The 23,166-nt window shown below is 36.6% G+C and overlaps 1 protein-coding gene and 2 pseudogenes across 1 annotated transcript; 1 reads left to right on the forward strand and 2 right to left on the reverse strand.

Annotated features, from left to right (window-relative positions):
- Positions 1–1,716: 1,716 nt before the first annotated feature.
- On the forward strand, positions 1,717–2,680 carry LOC119537146 (annotated as a pseudogene).
- Positions 2,681–2,777: 97 nt separating this feature from the next.
- LOC119537147 lies at positions 2,778–7,838 on the reverse strand (annotated as a pseudogene).
- Positions 7,839–15,090: 7,252 nt separating this feature from the next.
- Positions 15,091–15,981, reverse strand: LOC119537148 (olfactory receptor 51I2-like). Its single transcript, XM_037839725.1, has one exon. The coding sequence runs from the start codon at positions 15,979–15,981 to the stop codon at positions 15,091–15,093; it is 891 nt and encodes a 296-aa protein (XP_037695653.1).
- Positions 15,982–23,166: the final 7,185 nt, after the last annotated feature.

Genomic DNA, 23,166 nt, shown 5'->3' on the forward strand with positions numbered 1-23,166 from the left:
TTTCTCCCCTCCAAAAGGATTCTTTTGGCTCCATATCTACAATGATTCAGCATTAAAAGTTATATCACATCAGTCTAACAGAACAGACAAAAGTAGATATTATACCTTTCCATGGTAGAGGGGAGCTAAGTTCCTTGTAGTAAAATGGACTTGAAAACAAACAAATCACCTTTGCATCCCTGTTGAGGTTCAACTTTTTAAGCCAATCCGATTAATCTGAACATATGCTCTTACAGAGTATGGGGGAAGGTGAAAATAAATTATTATATTATAATCCAGTTAAATATGCAACCACCTTGCAGAATGCCTTACTCCTTCCTATTATTAAGGATTATTAGTTTCTGCCAGCAGAATCCACCTTAGGTAGTTTAAGCAGAAAGGAAATTCTTAAGCCACATTGGAATTTCACAGAAACATTGGGCTGTGAGCCCCATTGCCAGGAACATCTCCTGGAACCACACCGCAGAGCTGGGCTGAGATGATTACTGTGGATCCTAATGGTGACAGAAAAACTTTGGCTCTGCCACAATTAAGATTTTTTTTTTAACTTTCTTCACATTTTTTAATTACAGAAGTTGTGGGTTTACAGAACAATCATGCATAAAACAAAGGGAGGTATTATTCTTCCATGGATAATATTTTTCATGTCCACATTTTGTTGTGCATGAGAGCTTAGAAAAGCAATGGACAAGTATGAGAGGCAGCTCATATTTCTTACTGCAGATATAACTTTCTTGACCATTGGAAGCTACAGGGGAAGAAATATTTTCACATTTGGTTTGAGTACAAATCATTTAGAGTCAAGGGAGTTGTAGCCAACAGGCTTATTCTAGCCTACACATATATAAGAAAAAAATAGTCTTCAACAAATGGTCATTTCTGAAAAGGAACAAGAAAAAATTCTGAATCTTTTTAATAAGAGCAAGAGTCATTTTGGCTTTCCTTAAATGGCATATTTTATTAACTTAAGATTTTCTTTTAAAATTTCATGTTAATTTTTTTAACTCTATTTTAACCTGAATTTAGCTCTTGATTTTTATTTTTTACTCAATAATAGAGATCACTAAAGGATCTGGACTGTTAAAAAACAGTTGATTAAATTGAGACATGACCAGTCACGACTAACTTTATATTAGACCTGAGCAGCCGTAGATACGAGCCTAGGGCATTCATGATATAGATGTGGATAAGTAAGAACAAGAATATTGCAGGCCATTACTTATCTGAATTCTATAAAAGTCCTTGCATGGTGTTCTAGAATCATTGAAGACACTTTCAAGATCAGGCAGTTATAAGAATTTTATGTAAAGCATTGTAACAGTAATAACAAAAATATGTCAAGTAGGAACAATAACTCTGGCCAAGAAAGCTCCTAAAGAAGAAGATACAGATTAGGAATGCAACTTAGAACAAGTTGTGAGCTATTCTCTCTGGATAGTGTTTCTGGGAGATGACCACTTGTTTACAAAGATATTGATGGTTCCACATCTGGGAGACAGGAGAGAAGATCCATGTGAAAAAGTGTATATTTCATGTAACTCACAACACCCAGAAGTGAAGTGTAGAGAAAGACAAAGCAGGAATGTGGGGAAGGGCTAGTGGTAATTACAGGTAAGTGCTGATATTTTTTTTCCTGACACAAGTCCTGCTTTTGTCATTATCCTACCCATAGTAGTGTGATTGTGGAATAAGACTGTGGATGAACTAGTCAGCCCTATGGCAGCCTCCAGTTCCAGCAGTGCTCTTTCTTCCACATTCTACCTCACAGGCATCCCTGGCTATGAGGAATTTCACCACTGGATTTCCATCCCATTCATTCTGTCTCCTCTATTTTATTGGAATAATAGGCAACTGCACCATCCTACATATTGTCCAGAGAGACCCCAGTCTTCATGAACCCATGTACTACTTCCTGGCCATGCTTTCACTCACTGACATGGGCATGTCCATGCTCACGATGTTCTCAGTCTTCAGGGTGTTGTGGTCCATATCCAGGGAGATCCAGTTTAATGTCTGCATGGTCCAAATGTTTTTCATTCACACCTTCTCCTTCACTGAATCATCTGTACTCTTGGCCATGGCCCTTGTTTGGTATGTGGCCATCTGCCACCCTCTGCGATATGCTACCATTCTCAGCCCAAAACTCATCACCAAGATTGGAATTGCAGCCCTGCTCAGGAGTGCCTGTGCCATGATTCCACTCCTGGCCCAAATGGCCTTCTTCCCCTTCTGCTACTCCCATGTCCTTTCTCATTCTTGTTGTCTGCACCAGGATAAGATCCGCCTTGTCTGTGCTGACACCAAGTTTAATGTTATATATGGATTGGTTCTCATCATTGTGTTGTGGGGAATGGATTCTTTGGGTACCTTTGTGTCTTATGTTTTCATCCTCTGCTCAGTGTTGAGAATTCCCTCTCTAGAGGGGAGGCTTAAGGTCCTCAATACATGTGCATCCCACATCTGTGCTGAGCTCATTCTATATGTGCCCATGATTGGACTGTCTATTGTCCATCATTTTGCCAAACACTCCTCCCCTCTCATTCATATGTTTATGGCTCATGTCTACTTACTGATTCCACCTGTGCTCAACCCAATCATCTATAATGTGAAGACCAAGCAGATTCACCAGGGAGTCCTCCACATGCTTTTCTCCCAAAAATTCACCTCTACTGTGAGGTGAACATGTCCTCAAGACAATGGTAGCCTAAGTCCCAATGATGTAAACTCACTGATTTGTCTTCTCTATATATGTTGGTACCATATTTGCCAACAAAGAACTACCTAAACAGCAGAAATAAAGACATCAGAAGAAGCAAAAAGGGGCCTTAAAGGAGAGAGTTAGAGCCCCCTGGCACTACACAGCCTGGTTCACATTATTATGTCCTGACAAGGGTTACAAAACATTGGTTTAAAGTATCTTAATAATTGCACAATCTTCATTTACAGACTGTTAGAACAAAATAATAAGAGAGGAATTTACAAGAGGAGTATGGGATATTTTCTGATGTTGTTTCTCTTTTTTCTCTTTTTTTTTCTTTGTGGAACAAATGGATATGCCTTCATACAGATTGTGGTGGTGAATATATAACTATGCAATTATACTGGGAACTGTTGATTGTACACCTAGGATGGTGTGCCAGTTTGGATGTATCATGTCCCCCAAAATGCCATATTCTTTAATGCAATCTTGTGGGGGCAGATGTATTGGCATTGATTAGGTTGGAATCCTTTGATTGAGTGTTTCCATGGAGATGTGACTCAATCAACTGTGAGTGAAATGTTTGGATAATTTCTACGGAGATATGGACCATGCCCATTCAGAGTGGGTCTTGATTTAATCACTGGAGCCCTATAAAAGAGCTCACAAACAGAAGAACCTCAGAGCAGCTGTGAGTGACATTTTGGAGAGCAACTGAGAGAGATATTTTGGAGGCAGCCATTGAAAGCAGACTTACACTAGCTCAGAGTTTGCTCTGGAGAAGCTAAGAGAGGACAAAATGCCCCAAGAGCAACATTTTGAAGAATGCACAGGAGCTGAGAGAGGAGCTGAAACACAACCTGGGATCAGCAGATGCAGACCATGTGTCTTCCCAACTTACAGAGTTTTTCTGGATGCCATTGGCCTTCCTTTGGTGAAGGTATACTTGTGTCGAGGGCTAATTTGGACACTTTCATGGCCTTCAGATTAGATTTGTAGGCAAATAAACCCCCTTTATAAAAGGCAATCCATTTCTGGTGTTTTGTATTAACAGTAGATTCACAAACTGGAAAAGATATATTTTATGGTGTGTGAATAAAACTGTTTAAAAAATAAACTGAGGGATACAAGTGCTGAAAAAGAGGTGAAAAGAGAGATATACCTATTCTCTCTTGGTGGGGAAGTGAAATGCAGCCCCTATGGAGGGCAGTGTGGTGGTTCACAGGAGGCTAAATATAAGGTTGCCACATTACCCTGCAACCCTGATATTAGACAAAGACTTGGAAGAACTGAAAGCAGGGACATGAATAGGCATTTTCGCACTGGTGTTTATGGTGACAGTATTCAGGATCTGCAATGGATGGAGGTGGCCTAAGGGTACATCAACAGATGAATGGATGGGCAAATTGTAGTGTATACATATAATGCAATAATGAGCAGCAACAGGAAGGAATGAAGTTATGTGGCATGCAGCTAGGTGAATGAACCTTGATGACATTATGTTGAGTGAAATAAGCCAGAACCCAAAGTAGCAATAATGTATGGTCTCACTAATATAAACTAACTATAATGAGCAAACACTGAGCATTGAATTCAAGTGCACAGATTTTCAGGGGCTAAAAAAATGGACAGATAATGGGCTATTGATTATTAACAAGTACAGAATGTTCAAATAAGGCTCAATGTAAAGGTTCCCAGATTGTAAGCTCTTACAGCAGTCACATCTATGCCTGGGTTTTAACTGTTATCTTTAAATTCTGAGATGCTGTGCTCTTTGTGGATAACCTGTTGTTTCCTGGAACTTTAGGTACCTGTGTGACACCTGAGGGTCAGAGTTAGAGTTCTGAAGCTCTGAAAGTTGGCATTACTCCATACAGCAACTGTTAAAGAAGCTGGGCAAGAGATCAGATTCCAATTAGAGATATGAATGAAACAAACCTAGTTAGGATTAAGGTAAATCATACTACAGGGTAAAGGATGATATTGTCAGTATTTTAAATCATCAACTTCTGTGTAAGACCAAAGGAAGAGATTTTTATTTGGTCCAAAATTTAAATTTTCTGTAGCACACTATCTAATTTAACCTGTCTGGTCAGTTTATTTAAACAACCCAATACATGGAACCTAGAACAGGGAATGAGATCCTATTATTCTGTAAGGTTAATGCAATATTCAGATACATTCCAGAATATTTTGGGTAGAAAATCAAAAAGTATTTGCAAAATCTTCTTTAGGGGCTGGAGAAAAATGTGGGACTATTAAACTTCCGCACCAGGGGAATTCATGATATTCTCTCGGACACTAGTAATTCACAATTAGTAAGCCAAGCCCTCAAATTTGAGGCTTGCTCTTAGGCAACTTTTTTTTGCAATGGTGAAGCTAGACCATCCTGGAACTATTCCTAAGAATCACCCCCAGAGAGCCTATTTTGTTTCCCAGATGTGACCTCTCTCTTTAAGCCAACTCTGCAAATAAACTCACTAAACTTCCCTCTATGGGGTGATGACTCCCAGGGCTATAAGTCTCCCTGGCAACAAGGGACATGACTCCCAGGGTGAGCCTGCCCTAGAGTCATGGGATTGAAAATGCCTTCTGGACCAAAAGGGGGAAAAGAAATGGAACAAACAAGATTTCAGTGGCTAAGAGATTTCACAAAGAGTAGAGAGGTCATTCTGGAGGTTACTCTTATGCAAGCTTTAGCCAGATATTGCCAACTACCACAGTCTGCCAAGCCCCACCAACTCCCTGAAAACCCCGGGGAGTACACTGGGCTGTACCTAAATCTCTAAAAAGGTTTTTCTTAGTAAGTTTATTTTTTCAGAAACTTAAGTCTTCCAGATTGACCTATGCCACATAAGCCCTGAAGCCCAGAGTTAACACTTTCTACAAGAACATCAACCAGTTTTATGCCTCTACCCCATAAGGTCAACACCATTTTCCAGCAAAAGAAGTTAAAATGGTCATTGTCCAGATATCCCTGAAGATTGAGAAAAGGATCAAATGAGAAGGAGGAGGTTTAACTGAGAAATTTGGATTTAACCTATGACTGCAAATACTGACTGATTATATAGATATTTATTTTCAGTGTCTAGTGTTTTAGAATAGCCAGGAGGAAACATCTGAAGTTGTTGAACTGTATTCCAGTAGCCATGATCTTCCATAATGATTGTATAACTATATAGCAAAACGAAAACAAAAACAGAAACAAAAACAAAAAACAAAAATGTCTGTTGTCCATGTTTGCATGGATTTACTTCTGGATATTTTGTTCTGTTCCACTGATCTATGTATCTATCTCTGACAATACTACACTGTCTTAGTTGACCTACCTCTATTGTAAGTCTGAAAATTGGGAAGGGTATAATACAGGCAATTAATAAGAGGGAGAGTAAGGGGTATTGGGTTTTAGAGGTCCTCTTTTTTCTTTTCATTTCTTTCCTGAAGTAATGCACCTGTTCTAAAAATGATCATGGTGTTGAATACACAAGTATGTGATGATACTATGAACCACAGACTTTATACTTTGGGTGGATTGTATGGTACATTAAAAAAGAATCTTAATTACACTAAGCCATTTAAAAAGATAATAAATATAGGTTTTCTGAAAAATAAGGGAAAGGTTTTTGAAAGGAAAGGAAAAGAAATATTTTACCAACAGATCCAATATATTACAAAAGTGTATATATGAGAGTTGGTTATACAAAAGAATCAACAGTAATTATTTGATTGTCATTTTTATATTCAACAAATACTTTATAAGTTATTGGTATGTTCTGGTTCCCATGGATGTAATGGCTAGCTGGGGTTTGGAAGTAACCCCTTAATTTCTGTGGTCTACATTTTGGCCACTCCTTTGCAAACTGACAAAGAAGAGGCATTGTGGTTTACACAAAGAGGATACTTAAATCCTCCAGTTTGCTACAGAAGAATTCCACTGATTTTACCCTAATAGATTTAGAGACTCTCTGGTCATACCTGAACAGTTCCATTCCATCTTCCTGTTTGCCCCATATCAGGGATTCTAAATATTTAAACTCTATTCAGAGCTTAGGTTTTCTGGGAACAGATTTGCCCAGACTGATTCAGAAATGACATCCAAGTGTGTTGACTTATCTGGACTTCCCTATTCCTCATTGCTCCACAAACTTGGGGTTATTTTGTGTGTATTTGTGTGTGTGTGTGTGTGTGTGTGTGTGTGTGTGTGTGTGTTTGTGTGTGTGTGTTTGTGGGTTTGAGAGAACCCCAGTGCTCTCATTCTTATCTCTTTGATCTTTACCCAGTAAATAAGGGGCTCATGGTAGGTGGTACAAGTAAGTAGAGGTTTGACAGGAGGATAAGGCTATGACTGGGCATGTGGGAACCAAAGTGGTAGGTAAAAAAGAGAAGAAAGCTAGAATACAGAATATCAGTATGTCACCTATATGAACTCCACAGTTTCCAAGGGGCTTTGTCTGTGTCTCCCTTCAAGGTAGTCAGAATACTGTGTGCAGGATTAACTAGTAGGAGAGTGAGACAAGGATAAAGTCCAGCCCTGTGGTGAGGAGAGCAGCTGTGAGCCCATAAATGCTATTAAGGGTAATGCTATTGCACGCCAACTTGGCAATTCCCATGTTCTCACAGTAGGTGTGATGGATGATGTTGGTTTGGCAAAAATGCAACCAGAGAATGAGAAGGACAACAGGGGTGACAACAGGGGTGACTACAGTCACACTTCACCCCACCAGAGCCAATCCCACCTTGCCAATGAGAGAGCCTGTAAGTAGGGCTGTGTAGTGGAATGGTGCACAGATGGCCACATAGCAATCAAAAGCCATGGCCAGAAGAACAGCAGATTCAGATAGCAACAGAGCATGAACAAAAAACATCTGTGTGAGCAGCCAGGAAATGTTGATGGAGAAGGGCCCTGCCAGAAGATGAGAAGCATTTTGGGCACTGTGACAGTACAAAGGAGGACATCATTGAGTGCCAGCATGGCCAGGAAGAGATACATGGGCTCATGGAGTTTCCTGTCCCAGGCCACCACTGCTATGACCAGGCCATTGCCTATCACAGCCAGAAAGTACGTGAAGCTGAAAGGAAAAGAGATCCAGATGTGGAAGTCTTCTAATCCTGGGATACCAGTAAGCAGAAAGGCAGTGAGTTAGATGTTGTTACAGAGCGGCAACCAAAGTCTGTTACATGAAAAGTGGAGAAAAGGACTGGAATGAAAAATAGAAGAAAGTAGATTTTTATTCCTAGTCAAATCCTGACCATTCTTTTTGGTATGATAGACTGCAAATGTAACAATTCCATGTATATAATTTATGCTTCTCCAGCTCAACAATAATTTCTTAATTACAAACAAGATGTGATTTCTCTCTTTTCTCTCTATAACACTGTATAAAAGAAGGATAGAATTACTACCCCATTCTTCTGTGGCCAAAATGAATGGCAGAAGAAGGGTTAGGTGGTAGACTGATGAAGAACTGGAGACAGCATGAAGTTACAATTATTGCTTCTCATCCTGGGCTGCTCATTATGTTCCTTTGGCTTAATTTTTCTACAATAAAGAAAACAGTTCTACTCCTCTACTTCTCATTGAAATTTTTGAAGATAATTGTTGAAATAACATTGAATAAATTGTTGTGCAAAAGTTGTAATAGTATCATACACTAATAAGCACTGACTCACATGAATCATGAAATTGAGCCAAAGGAGACAAGGAAGATTTCAGAGGGCAGAACGTTCTCATTCAGAACAAGCTAATCATAATTATTCAGTACCTATCATTGAAAGAGTCTTACACATAGCAGAATGACTGCCATTTTCATGTCCATCAACAAGGTAACAAAAGTGAATTTTAGAAGTTTTTATAGCAGGGGTTGTTATTTTAATATCTCAAATAACATTATAGAATAGAAATAGTTTTTCTTTAAAATATGCCTTAAATTTCAAAGTATGCTCTTTTGGGGCCTATAAAACAGCCTCAATTCAATTGTCCAAGTTTGCAATCCAAAACAGTAATTTTTACAAAGCCACTTATGTGTTTATCAGAACTTTCAGACTGCAAGTCTTTGGAAGTTTCAAAGAGTTATGCATAATAAATACTACTGCCTTAAAACAGAGCCACCAAAATATGGCATTTGCACAGGCCTCACTTTTCATGAGTGGGTGTCGCACCACCAAATGGACTTAAAACTACCTTGCAAGATATCTAGCAATCATCCTTTGTGTTACTTGAAATCCTAACCAATATTATCCCAAGCCTTAATAAGTAAGGGAAACACACTATCACATTATCAATATGTATTTCTTATTCTCTCTTTCTTTTTCTCTCTTTCCTTCTGTCCAAAGTTGGATGAGAAGAAAAGACAAAACTGCTGGTCAAAGAGCACACACATAGAATAGATGTGTTGGCTTTAATGGAAGGTCTTATAATTATCTTGTTAAAACATGGAGGACTGAGCACAATTTCATGGGAGCCTCTTAAAACTGAGACTGTGCTTCATTTGTCTGGGTGTCTCCTAGGAGTTCTTGGCCTTTGCTGTATAACAAACACCCAGACAGTAAATGTCAGCATATTTTAGTAGAAGATATATCACAAGTCAGCATAGTAAAGAGCAAAACAGCATTAATAGTAAAAAAAAGTTATTAAAATTTCAAACATGCATCAATGCTTAAAATGTGAAAAACATTTTACTAAAAACTACTCTAAGCACTTTACATGGATTATCCAATTTAATGGTCACAACTACTATATGAGGAAGCTACATTATTATTCTTTTCTACATAAGAGGAGACTCAGGCAATGAAGGATAAACTTTCTCAAGGTGACATCGCTAATGAATGTGTAAACTTTGTTTTCAAACACAGGGATCCTAATTCCAAAACCCCCAGTTTCAACCTTGAAGCCACTTTAATTTACCTTTTAAATGAATGGCTTTTCTAAACCATTAGGAACATAAAGGGAAGATCCTGAATTTCTTCTTGGTACCTGCCACAGTGGTAGCCCTAGGTCTTGGATACGATGTCAAGACCAGCCTTATAAGAACTTAGAGGGGGATATTTATACATCTCTGTGGTATGTTGATATCTATTTAAAAAAACAAACAAACAGGGAATCATCTCTTGGCCTAGGAGGCTTTGGTTATTATATAGGCTTAAACCAGAGAACCCACAGTCTGTATTTGAATTAGCTGACTAAAGCATCTCTTTCACACTTGTGAAATTATAGTTTCCAATTTTGAACTGCATCTGATAATTTTATATCCCAGTCCAAGTTTCTGAACAATTGTGCACTTTTTTTTGCCAGAATAGTATTTAGTTTTAAGAGAATACTATAAAATTACCAGGTATCCTTTAATATGATATTTTCAAGTTTTTCTGAGGAAACTGTGTGACTGAACTTTGAAGAACTTATACTTTTCAAATGCAGCTATTTTTCTTTTTCTTTTTCATCTTTAGAGTGATAAAACTATGGTTCCAATAATAATATATTTCTAATCAGGGAGATTATAACTAGCTCTCCAACAAAACAGGCAATTTCCCATTTCTGTTGGTAAATTAGCACAATCTAGTATCTATTACTTCAATTTATGGGTCTAAAACCAACCCCTAAATTAATAGGACTCTGAAGAAGTCATGTTTAATAGCCAATCTCATATTATACTTGCAGATCAAAATGTTGATATATCTAATAAGGAACCTTACTTTCTTGGCAAAATACACAATTTTGATATCTAGAAACAAACAATTTCCCTGAAATTGGTGCCTAGAAAATTTAATTAATAATCTTGATTCTCCTTATTGATTGTGGAATCACAGCCAAAGAGGATGGTCATAATGGCAGCTTTTATAGTGATTGTGTCCTTAAGGAATGCAATTTAGATCACTGTGCCTTCCTGGCAAGATGGTTTTTTTCCAGGCCAACAGGGGAGTCTGTTCTCTGGGAAATGCAATTTTCTGGATTCTGGCTATAATTTCTAATGATCTCCTCCTATAATATCTACTCCTTGAGAATATAAAAGGAATTCAGCTTTCAGACTTACAAACTAGAAGTTCACTATGTGTTTACTGCAATACAAATGAGAACTTAGAAAAATATAAAGAGAACTAATGCCAATGAGGGAGTAGTGGATGCATGGAAGAATTTACAAAACAAACAAACAAACAAACAAAAAAACAACCACAGTGTGATGTCACATATTTTCTCACAGTTTCTCTGCTTCAGGAGCTCAGGCACTCCTTTGTGCTATTCTCTGCTCAGGGTCTAGCAAGACTGCAGTCAATGGATTTGCCAGCCAGTATTTTCATCTGTAGGCTCTATTGGAGAATATATTATTCTGCTATTTTCCAGGTTGTTGTCAAAATTTATATCCTCTGACTGTGAGGCTGAGGATCTGGGTTTATTTTTGGTGGCACTAGAGGCCAATCTCATGTCCTAGTGAAGACCATTAGTTCATGGAGGTCATCTGCAGTTCCTGTCATGTGGGCTTCCTTAAAATGCCTCCTTATTTCATCAAGCCTTGGAGGAGAATCTGTACTTCCAATCTGCTAAGATGGAGGAAGTGGCATCTTATCACCTTTGCATATATTTGTTCCATTCTATCGACTGGAAGCCTGTCACAGTTTGACTGCACTCAAGGAGTGGGGCTTACACAAGGTGTGGACAATGGTAGGTAGGGAAACACCAGGGATCACCTTAGAAACTGTCCAGTCACTCTGGGTGTAAGCTTTTGCTCCTTAACAGCAGGAGCACAGTCCAAGTCATTGTATATATTTATATTTAAATATTCTATGCTATTACCAGATGATTGTACTGTGATTTAAAAATCCATTTCTTTTTGGACATAGGCATATAAAGATGACTATAATGAGAATGATTGTATCTCAGTGAGGAAAATATCTACCATTATTGGATGATGTAAATTTAAATCAATGGATAAATTTGAAAATCTTGGAAGGAAAACAGTTACAATATAATAAAGAAAGAATTTCTTCCCAAATCTGTTTTATTGGGCTTGCATTCTATGGTCATGCATTGAAATGTATCTTCTTACTACTCTAAAACACCTTACCATACATATATATATGGTGGAATGCACTTGGCAAAACCTTAGGCTCATGCAAATTCAAGTACCCATATTTTCCGTGTCTGTACCTAGATACAGATTCTCCAAAAACATCATTCTGGGCAAAACCAGCTTGTTTTCTTTTGTTCCATTATTTTTTTAAAACTTTTTTATTCTCTATATTTGCTCTTAAAATACTTTACTTTCTTCAAAATCAGACCTCTTCTTCCCACAAATCTTGGTAGATTATTTTGCTGCAAAATCACAAGGAAAAAAATCAAAGAAAGCCACTAAATTGTGTAAAGTCTATGACCTAATTACACTGCTTTTTTTCTTCCTTCCCTCCCATAGAAAACATGGCTTAATACATACTCCAAACTCAATATTAAAAAATCTATAGTTTGGCATCAATGCAATAAAAAAATTGAAATAGGTATACAAAGACAATTTAGGGAAAACTGCCTTTTCAAATATTGAAGCACATTTTAATACTTCCATAGTAAAAACAATAGAATACTGGGGGAAAATTCATAACCCAAAAGTTATTCATGAATGCAATTATAGCACATAGAATCTCTTAATACATCTAATATTTGGGAAAAAAAGAAAACTCCCTTCAGATTCTAAGCTTACACAGTACATCAAAGTGAATTTCAGATAAAGAGTCAAATTACACATTAAATTTGAAAAATAAAAAATAATATTGGAGCATGAAAATAAGGAAAAATTTACATTGAATAATATAGATGCAGCAATTCTACAGATGCAGTTGCTATAACCAAAATAAGATGCCACTGGCAAAAATAATTTAGATGGGTCTTCTAGAGTAGCATGAGATCAAATTAGCCATGTCTGAATCATTGTGTCAACTGCCAAATTTAATATAATGAAAATAAAAGTAGAAATAACAGGTTCCTGTAGTAGAGAAATGAGAGTTCAATTTCTCAGGACACTAAAAGAATTTCTTTCATCAATAAAAAGTGAATTGATTAAAAATATCTATATTTGAATCTGATAAGTAGAGGTAAATATATGTCCATTAAATATAATTCCCCAATATTCACTAAAATATCATGTTTAATAAATTCTTTTGAATTCTGTGGTCTCAGCTAGTCTAAAAGTGTTCTTTTGAGGAAATTGAATCTGCTTTCAGTAGGATGTTTTTCCATATCTTTTTGAGGGTAACAGTAGCTTTTCTTTTAGCAGCTGGTGATATAACAAGTTCACTCATAAAATATCTTTTAAAGAAATGATTTAGTGACAAGGGCTATGAGTAGTAATGAGAATACATTCATGAGTGTGTGTGTGTTTATGTGTGTGACTTGAGAATTTATATACCATATGGTCAAAAAGAGTCCAAAATTCATTAAATACTGAGTAGCTGGGGAATTGGGACAAGTTGATGGTAAAAAGCAGTAAAATAAGAAGATTCCTATGGTGGGTATAAATGAATAATTATGATGTTACTCAGTGGTTGGACATGAAAACCCATGCAGATTTCTTTCATATGTAATGTTCAGTTTCAAAATTAATTATGTGTGTGTCTCCATTTCCTTTTGGAATGTGAACTCACAGGCCCTCATTTTGAAGAGCTCTGGGCAGTCACCTACTCCAATTCACTCATCTGAATTTACCCTGAAATCCTTCTATTGACATTCATTACCTCCAAGGTTGGAAACTATTGAATATTAGTCAGGGAACATTGAATAATACAAAATGCATACTGCCTTTCCCACTGAAACATGTTAACGTAACAGCACAATTAACTGATATTCAATATGTGCCAAATTCAGGTTTCAGGCTCATCTTTGTAGCTGATCTTACAAGATGTCCCTCTTATAGTAAATCCATCTTGCTCAGCCCAAAAATGCAATTGCTGGTCCCTGGTGCCCATAAAAAATGATGACATTTTTCCTGCTCTGGGTTATAGGCCTGAATTTTTGTCTATTTTGTGGTTTTCACCCCCAATAATTTGTGACCATTTATTTATTCCTTTATTCTTTCAGTACATATTTTGTGGTCATTTATATGCTGAGCCCCTTGCTGGTATGAATATGTCAGTGAACACAACGGACATGTTACCTGTCCTATCTGAGTAAGAACTCTACTGTGAAGGGAAAAAAATAAGGAATTTTTCACAATTAAGATAAGACCATTGAGTTCCAAAAATGAAGATTTTGCAGTATTAAAAAATGTGAAAAGTATGAAAGAGGAAATAAAATAACAATGGGAGAAAAGTGTGTCTATTTTCCAGAAGGTCTAGACAGAGGTGAGGTGAAAAGACACCAGAATTTTTAGAGGCACAGATGAGACACATTGCATTTATAACCTCCTACTTTACTGTCAACCCTACAGAAATATTATGCATTTCTTAAGCATGTGCAAAGAACATGCTTCTAAACATGTTATGGAAATTTTGGTGTTATTTTTGGAGTGGGTTTAGGAAAGCCTGGGTCAATCAGGAAAATGTTGATGTGAGTAATATGTAAGGCCCTCACACCTCTCAGATGTTAATGTTCTGATGCATGAAGTACCAATTTTCTCATTCTTGGCTAGACATGGGGCATATGAGCCTACTTAATGCACTGCTGTTATTTCTCCATTTTATGTCATTTTGATAACTCCAGCAAAACAAGAAACTAACTATAGTGGATGCTTTCCAAAATAAATGTACTTTTCTTTTACCAAATATCTTTGCTGAAACACTCTCCAACAGCTATTAGGAATAAACAAGCTACCTTTATTTCATTTTCTTACACATAATTTCATAAATAAGTTGAATGCTGATAATAATTATAAACCCCAACCAGAGTACAAAATGGAAGCCATTGCACCAGTTAAGCTCTGAATTAACCTGTTTTATAAATTTGTTGCCTATTTTTCTAAGCTGTAGTTGTGTGCACCATCAGTAGATATCAGAGAAATTAGGAAATATACATAGAAAATAGTAAAATACAAGAATAAATTTGTAAAGCAGTTTCTAAGCTCCACAAAATATTCAGAAGGTAAATCTGAGAAAATTCAATGGGATCTCAAGGAAGGACAGAAGAAAAATAAGTTTTAGCCTTACAAAACTTCAGTTGTGTAATAAGAAAAGGTATGGGGGAAGTCATTCATCAGGATTTAAATTGTGGATTATGTGGATTCAAAGTACACAATGTGATATAGTGCATGGCTGGTTTTATAAATTAAAAATCTTCCAATATATCTACTCATTTCCATGTGTATTAGGTACTCTTTATTTGTATAATGATTATTTATTTTAGCTAAGTTATTTGAGGGAATAAAGTGTCATCTCTGCTACAATTACAGTAAATTCCCCAAAATACGGGTGCATATCTCTCAGGTCTTAATGCAATATACAACAGGGTTGAGAACAGGAGGCACTAACAGGTAAACATAGCCCATGATAACGTGCACCACAGGTGGAATACGCTTCCCAAATCGATGAATACTGGACACCCCCAGCATAGGGACGTAGACCAGCAGCACAGCACAGATGTGGGAGACACAAGTTTTGAGGGCCTTGAATTGCTCTTCCCATGAGGCAATGTGTAGCACAGTGATCAGGATCTTCAAATAAGAGAGGAGGATGAACACAGAGTCCATGCCAAAGGTGATGAGAATGATGATGAGGCCATAAATGCTGTTGATGTGGTGGTCAGAACACAAAAGCTTGATGATATCTGGGTGCAGGCAGTATGACTGGGAGAGAACATTGGCCTTACAAAACTTCAGTCGCTTAATGAGAAAGGATATTGGGAAGATGACAACCACAGTCCTTAGGAAAATTCCCATGCCTATCTTGGGAACGGTGGCATTAGTCAAAATAGTAGTGTATCTGAGTGGGTTGGAGATTGCCACATAGCAGTCAAAGGCCATGGTCAGCAGGATGCCTGATTCCATGAGAGAGAAAACATGGATGAAGAACATCTGGATGAGGCGGACATCAAAGTTTATTTCATTCACACTGAACCAGAAAAGTTGGAGCAGGGTGGGCAGGGTGGCAGCACAGAGCCCTAGGTCACTCCCAGCTAGCATGGAGAGTAAAAGGTACATGGGTGTGTGGAGTGACTGTTCGACCTGGATAACTACTAAAATGACACTATTACCTACAAGGGCAATTAGGTACAGGGCACAAAACAAAATGGAGATCACTGGATGGGAAGCCTCCAGGCCAGGGAAACCAGTCAGGAGGAAGGGTCTGTAGTCACTGCTGTTGAAAAAGTCCATTGTGTGTAATTAGGTGCACAGGGTCAATCATCTTTTACTCTCAATCCAGAAAGTCTGGATTAGCACATCATCACCATAACCCTTTAAAATGAAAACCTCTATCTCATGAGCTTATGATGGGTGCTACATAAATGTCTTTTGTTGCCTTTTCAAACATAGAGTCAAAGAGAAACATGGAGGCCCTAGTAAACTTGTTACAAGGAATCATAACATAAAATGCAAATCAACTATAATGTCCCCATATATGACTAATTTAAGCAAGACATGAAATATTGTAGGTAATCATTATCTCTGAAATTGACTTCACAGTTTTCAGTATAAAATGTGCTCTGAGAGGACAACCTAAAACTAGTTGGGTGACTAAAATCTAGGGGAACAGGTACAGAGTAGAAATGTCTTCCTTATTCTTAGTTCTTAATATCTGTCTTCATGCACATTAAGAAAACGAAGTTGGAGAAACAAAGGGAAGATGTGGCTGTCATCCAAATACAGCCCATGCAATTACAGACTATAGCAGTCTCACATTACTGATTAAATTAGAGTCTGTTTCTACCAGTACACAACCCAAGATCCATGTTAGGATGAAATGCAACTCCAAATTTTCTCTCTCTCTTTTTTTCTCACAACTGAGTTTTAAAAGTAAAGACAGTAAAAAAAAAAAAAAGAAGACTGAGGTTGGTGGAGTCCGTATTCTAGCTCTATCTCTGATGCTTTCTATATGAGGTTGGCTAAATTGTTTCTACTTTCTGAATTTCAGTTTAATTAAATACAAATGTGGGATTAAATAAGTAAGAAATAAGGGATAAAAGCACTTGGAGAATCCCTGAGACAAAAGAAAGGATGACAATTTGGAATCTATAATAATTTGCATAACACATTTCAGATGTGGAGAAAGTTTTGGCTTGAATGATATGACGAAAAAAGGATGGAGAAATAAGCAATGTTTAAAAAATTTTATATAATTTCCAATTAATAAAATAAATGTGAAGATATTAATTTTGAGAATGTGTGTATGTATGTGTGTGTGGTTGGGGATGGTCAAAAGTATGGTTAAATTCGTATTTTTAAAAGATAATTCTAGGTGCATTGTAGAGAAATGGTTGCAATGGAGCAGTTTATTAATCTCAGTAGTACCTTCCCTTTCTCAAGGAAACCATAATTTGTAATAATAGTTAGCCTTACTGAACAGAATAATGCTATGTCCCTAGAATTTTAATACTAACACTTCACAAGATCCTCTCCATAAAATTTATGAAACCCCTATGTAAAAATGTCTGGTTAACCCTTATTTTCCAGGTGAGATCTTGGGCTTAGAGAAGTAATCTGTCTGTCCAGAAACAGCTATTAAGCTACAGGACTGAGGCTTTAACTCAGTAAAGAAAAGAAAATGTGTAGCCCCTGAATTTTGCCATGCATTGTGTTGATTTCCTTAATTAGCCACATCACTACATGAAAAGGAAAAGCACATGATCTTGGGTTCAATAATTTTGTCTCGTTGGACAATTTACTTAACCTCTTCAGGCCTAAGTTTTACAACTATAAATTAGAAATAAAAATGATAGTGGTAGTATTTACTGCAAAGGAATGTTGGAAGGATTACATTAGGTAATTCATATCAATCATTTAAAACCCAACCTGGTACATAGCACCTTCTTGTAAATATTGGTTATTATTATTTCTCAGCTGACAATGCTGCATGTTTCTTAGCTTCACTTAAACACCAAATAGATTGGATCTCTGGTTGCTGACTGTAGAAACAGTTAGGAAACATTTGAAGGTTATTCATTTCCTAAATAAAATCCCAAGAATACTTCCAAGATAATAACATGATACCCCATACTTATTTACTGAAGATCCATCATTTACATTTAACATCTCCATTCTTTATTTTGGAAATCTGGTGAATCACAGAGAAATTTACATATTTATAAAGAGGAAGTGAGCTAAAGGCTCAAGAGGAAACATCCTTCCATGGGCATTTGTCTAACAACTTATATAACCAAACCTTGGGAAAGAAATAATTCTAGGGATAATAATCACTTTTTGAATCCATCCCTTCCTTGATACCTCAGTTAGTAATGAAAGAGATACCTGGTTTCCCACGACAAATAGTAGGTCAGCATTTGTGGACCAAAGGCATAACAATTATGTTCCTAAACTTATATCTGGCAGAAGGAAGCTATATATCTTTGTGTGTGTATGTGTGTGTGCATGTGTGCATTTACCAGCCTGTTTCTGAATCCCCCTGAGCTCTTTCGGCATGAGAATCTTGCTTCCTTAGACAATGTTATTATGAGTAATTCCCTAGAGTCCACCACCAGGTAAAATGTGTTTGAATTGTTTTCCTGTTTGTATGAGCCCTTTGGATTCACATTAAAGACTCATGTGGATATTTTCTTCTGACCCTTTATAAGACATAAAAATGAACTTATTACCCCTACTGTTTCACTCCCCAAACTAGGAATTAATCTGTATCATTTAAGCCAATTTTTATGCAACTAAGTTCCAATGGAATGGATATTTTCTTATTGAATACGTAGGCTTGTCTTCATTCATTATTTTAGTAGTTATAGAATTTGAGAAAAACTTTTGCGTGGTATCTTGAGCTCTTTACCCTGTTTATTTAGAGAACTGCATTTTGTGGTAGAGAGGAGAGATCTTTGAGCACATAAAGAAAAACCAGCCATGGAGAAATACAGTTTCAATTAAATCTTTGTGATATGTAGAGTAATGCAGGGTAAGGTTGATGACCTGATGATACTTATGCTAGTTAAGGAAATATGTCTCTAAACCTAATTAGTAGGGAAATTATTGAAGAAATTTTGAATGTGAATTTTTATATTTAATAATAATGATAGCATCCAAATTTTGGCTCTTGAAAAATGACCCATGAGAAAGGTATAGGAATAACATATCAAAGATTTAGATGGGCTAATGACTTCTTTCTTACAAAGCATGGTTTTTGGCAGGAAAATAAATGACCTTATTAAAATATAACATTATGTGGTTTGTAACTGTAAATGGAATTTTATACTGATTAATGATTTGAAATTATTAAGGTTTTGGAACGAGTTGACAAACTGATTTTCCATTGACTCTGCTGATGCATCAGTCTCCTAGGGGCTTTTCATAAACTTCCTCCTTTGATTTAGTTAGTAGCATTACTTTGTATTTCCATATCACCTGGAGTATACATGTATGCATTTATTTACACGTATGTAGCTTTGTTTGTTGGTTTGTTTACTTTATCAGTCTCTCCCACCAAACGTATTCTTACTGTCTCCCATTTACATATCCACATTAGTTATTATTGTGTCTGGTACAGAGAAGACACTCAGATAATGTTTCCTGGCTGAAAGGATTAATAAATTGTAGAGTCCAGTGGATGTAGCATACCTGCCCACATAGGATGCATAGGTAAATGCATTATTTGGGGTCCCATTAAGGAAACAGAATTCATGCCAATTATTTTAACAGAGAACATATAACATGGTATAAATTACAGAGGGATTAGCAACTCAATCTCAAAATTCCAGCATGAGGATTGGTTTCATAGGATCACTTCTTTCACCAAGAATCAAATCAGTCAGAGAAATATTTAAATAACTAGTTACTAAGGTAGGATGATCTGAAAATAGAGGATAGCCAGGCAACCCAGAAAAGAACAATGACAGAAAAATACCAAATATTGGAGAAACAAAAGGAAGAAATGGTGTCCTGAGAGACAAGGAGTCAAATGAAAAAAATGGAAACTGGAGTCACAGAGGGAAGGAACTGCCCACTGGGAGATGGAGCTATGGAGGAGAGGCATCCAGGACTCTGCGGTGCACCCACAGCAGAGAAAGGGGTAAAGGGTATTCTCGACATTCCCCAAAAGCTAGGTGGCTCTATTAGTTTCACACAAAGTAGATATTAGAGAACATAATAACCAAATTGGTGATAGAATTGTTCAGATTTGGTTCTCTATTTGTTCAAATTATCAATGAGAGAAATTGTTGAAGTCTGCAAGGGTAACTATGGATTTGTCTAATTTTCTTTTCTTTCTTTATGTACTTTGATGCTCTGTTATTAGGTGCATATACATTAGGATTCTTATGTCCTTTTGATGAAATGACCTCTTATGAAATAAATTATTTATCCCTAATAATATCCCTTGTTCTAAAGTCCACTCTGTGTGATATTAATAATTTCTCTAGATTTTGTTTGATTGGTATTAACCAGGTAAACTTTTTCAAACCTTTTATATTTATCTCATGAGAATTTTCACATTTGAAGTGGGTTTCTTAAAGACAGCATATAGTTGGACTTTGTTTTATTATCCATTCTGACAATATCTGCATTTAATTTGCAGGAATCTAGATAAAGTTCAGAACTTAGTTAATAATAATATATCTATGTTGGCTCATAAACTGTGAAAATGAATCTTAAGTGTAAGATGGTAATAATAGGGAGAATTGGGTTTGTGATAGATGAAGATTCTGTACTTTTTATGAAACTTTTCTGTAAATCCAAAATTATTGTAAAATAAACAAGTTTATTATGAAATAGAAATGTTAATCTTGCCACCAAATATGATCTGCAATTCCAAGGTCAGGGTGTTAGAATAGTGGAAACCTGACATAAAAGATAGGACATATGAGTTGCTGCATTCAAAATCTTGACCATTCCTATTCCCCCAAACCATCTGAGCCTACAGAAGTGACACAGCCTTGTAATTAACAGCTATCACTACTGCCTTCTTCAGAGATGATGCAGAGACTCTGTCCCTGTGTCCTCTCAGGACATAACCCAATGCCCCCCTTGGCCTCTAGATCTCTACTAGGATTAAGTCTCAATGCAATCTGGCCAATGACATACTGTAGACCTAGGGAGCATGTCCTGGTGGGATCCACAAGTGAATGTAATGGATTGTATGCTGAGGTGTTTGATCGAAGCATACAGATTATAAGGTCAGAAAGAGAGTTTATTCTGCTGAGCTCATTCTCCCTAGACTCACAATTTAATGCACTGACATGGACCTCAGAAGATGGTGCAAACACAATTCTATGATGACTCTTTGAAGGATGGAAATATGATGGCTCATAGCAAATAAGACTGAAATGCCAGAACTGTGGGGGCTTGAGTTGGAAGAAAGGATTAAAAAGCCTATAGAAGTGGAAATGTATGTATGACCAGTAAACTTTCTGCATGAATATGAACAATGTTAAGAAGGATTGGAGGATTCCCTATAACCAAATCCATAACAAATGTGCTGGGGAGGGAAATACAAATGTCACTAAGGAGTTCAGTGGTAGATTTTATGTATAGGATTGATGAAGATGTAGGCTGAATGCTAATGATAAGATGACCCTGAAACAATGCCAGTTGCTAGTGTGACTCCATCAGAAGACAGGTAGACATAATTACATAATGAAGGGCAAGTGCATACATGACTTGAACTCACAGATATTTGTGCAGATTGTTAATAACATGGTACCTCAAGGACACAAATGGATGGGAATTCAATCAGAGTGCTACTCAATTTATAACATGTAATCAAAGTGGATAATCAGGAAGTCTGAGGATAACTGTTCCCAAAACAAAGTACAGTACCTTGACTGGCTCTTAGATTTCAACCAGTCTTTGGTCCTGGTGTTCACTGAGCAAAGAAGAGGTAGAATACCTAGGAAGAAGGGAATTATAGTGGCTCAGCATGTGTAGACAGTTAAAATTCCTCCATTCCTCCTGAAAAGGGACATATGGCCATTTACTTAGGATACTGTGAACTAGGGACATAGAAATACTCAAATATTTAGATACCTGTGTGATGCATATTCTGAGTTGGTTTTAAAAGTTGAAGACACAAAGCATCATCATGCCTCCCACTTCATTAGTGTGAGAATTAAAACTACGAAACTCCTAAAAGGAAACATAGGGAAGCATCTTCAGGACCTTGTATTAGGCAATAGTTTCTTAGACACTACACCAAAAGCAGAAGCAACAAAATAAAGCATAAAGAAATAGGACTTCATCAAAGTAAAACAACAACAACAAAAAACACTTGTGTATCAAAGGACTTCCATATGAAAGTAAAAAGATGACCTACCTAATGGGAGAAAATATTCATAAACCATATATGCAGTAAGGATTTATAATCTAGATTATATAAAGAATCCCTACAACTCCACAAACAGATACAAGAAACCCAGTTAGAAAATGGGCAAAAGACTTGAATAGAAATTTCTTCAAAGAACACATCCAAATGGCCAATAAGCACATAAAAACATGAGTATCATCAATAGTCATTAAGGAAATTCAGTCATAACCATGAGATACCATTTCACACCCACTAGAATAACGGCTATTATTAAAAATGGAAAAAGAAATGTTGGAGAAAGATGTGGAAAAATAGAAACACTCATTTCTTTTTGTTGGGAATATAAAATGTTACAGCTGCTGTGGAAAATAGTTTGACAGTTCCTCAGAAAGTTAAGTACAGACTCACTATATGTCCCTGCAAACCTACTTCTAGGTGTATACACAAAAGAGTTGAAAGCAGGGCCTGAAACAGATATTTTCACTCCATTGTTCATAGAGGCATTATCCACAATTGCCAAAAGACAGAAACAACTCCAGCGTCCATCCACAGATGAATGGATAAACAAATGTGGTATATACATGCAATGTCATATTGACCTGCAGTAAAAAGGAACCTAGTTGTGATACACAGGACAATGTGATGAAACTTGAGGACATCAAGTTCAGTGAAATAAGCCAAACATAAAAGGACAAATATTGTATGATATCACTGATATGATATAATTAGTATAAGCAAATTCATAGAGTCAGAAACAGGAATACAGGTTGCCAGGGTCAGGGTGAGGGGAAGGAATAGGGAGTTAAATCTTAATTGATCACAGTTTCTGTTTGGGGTGATAGAAGAGTTTTGGTATGGATGGCAGTGAAAGTAGCACAATATTTTGAATGTAATTCACATCACTGAATTACATAATTGAATTTGATTATAAGGGGAAATTTTAGGTTGGACACATGTTATTAGAATAAAATTATAAAACAAAATACAAAACACCACTGTTTATACAACACAAATAAGATTATACAACACAAATAGTGATTATAAAACACAATAGTTCTATTTTTTCCTCATGAAACTCCCCAAAAGAGTCCTCTATATTGAACAATCCA

The sequence above is a fragment of the Choloepus didactylus genome, chromosome 6, assembly GCF_015220235.1.
Source record: "Choloepus didactylus isolate mChoDid1 chromosome 6, mChoDid1.pri, whole genome shotgun sequence".
NCBI lineage: Eukaryota > Metazoa > Chordata > Mammalia > Pilosa > Megalonychidae > Choloepus > Choloepus didactylus.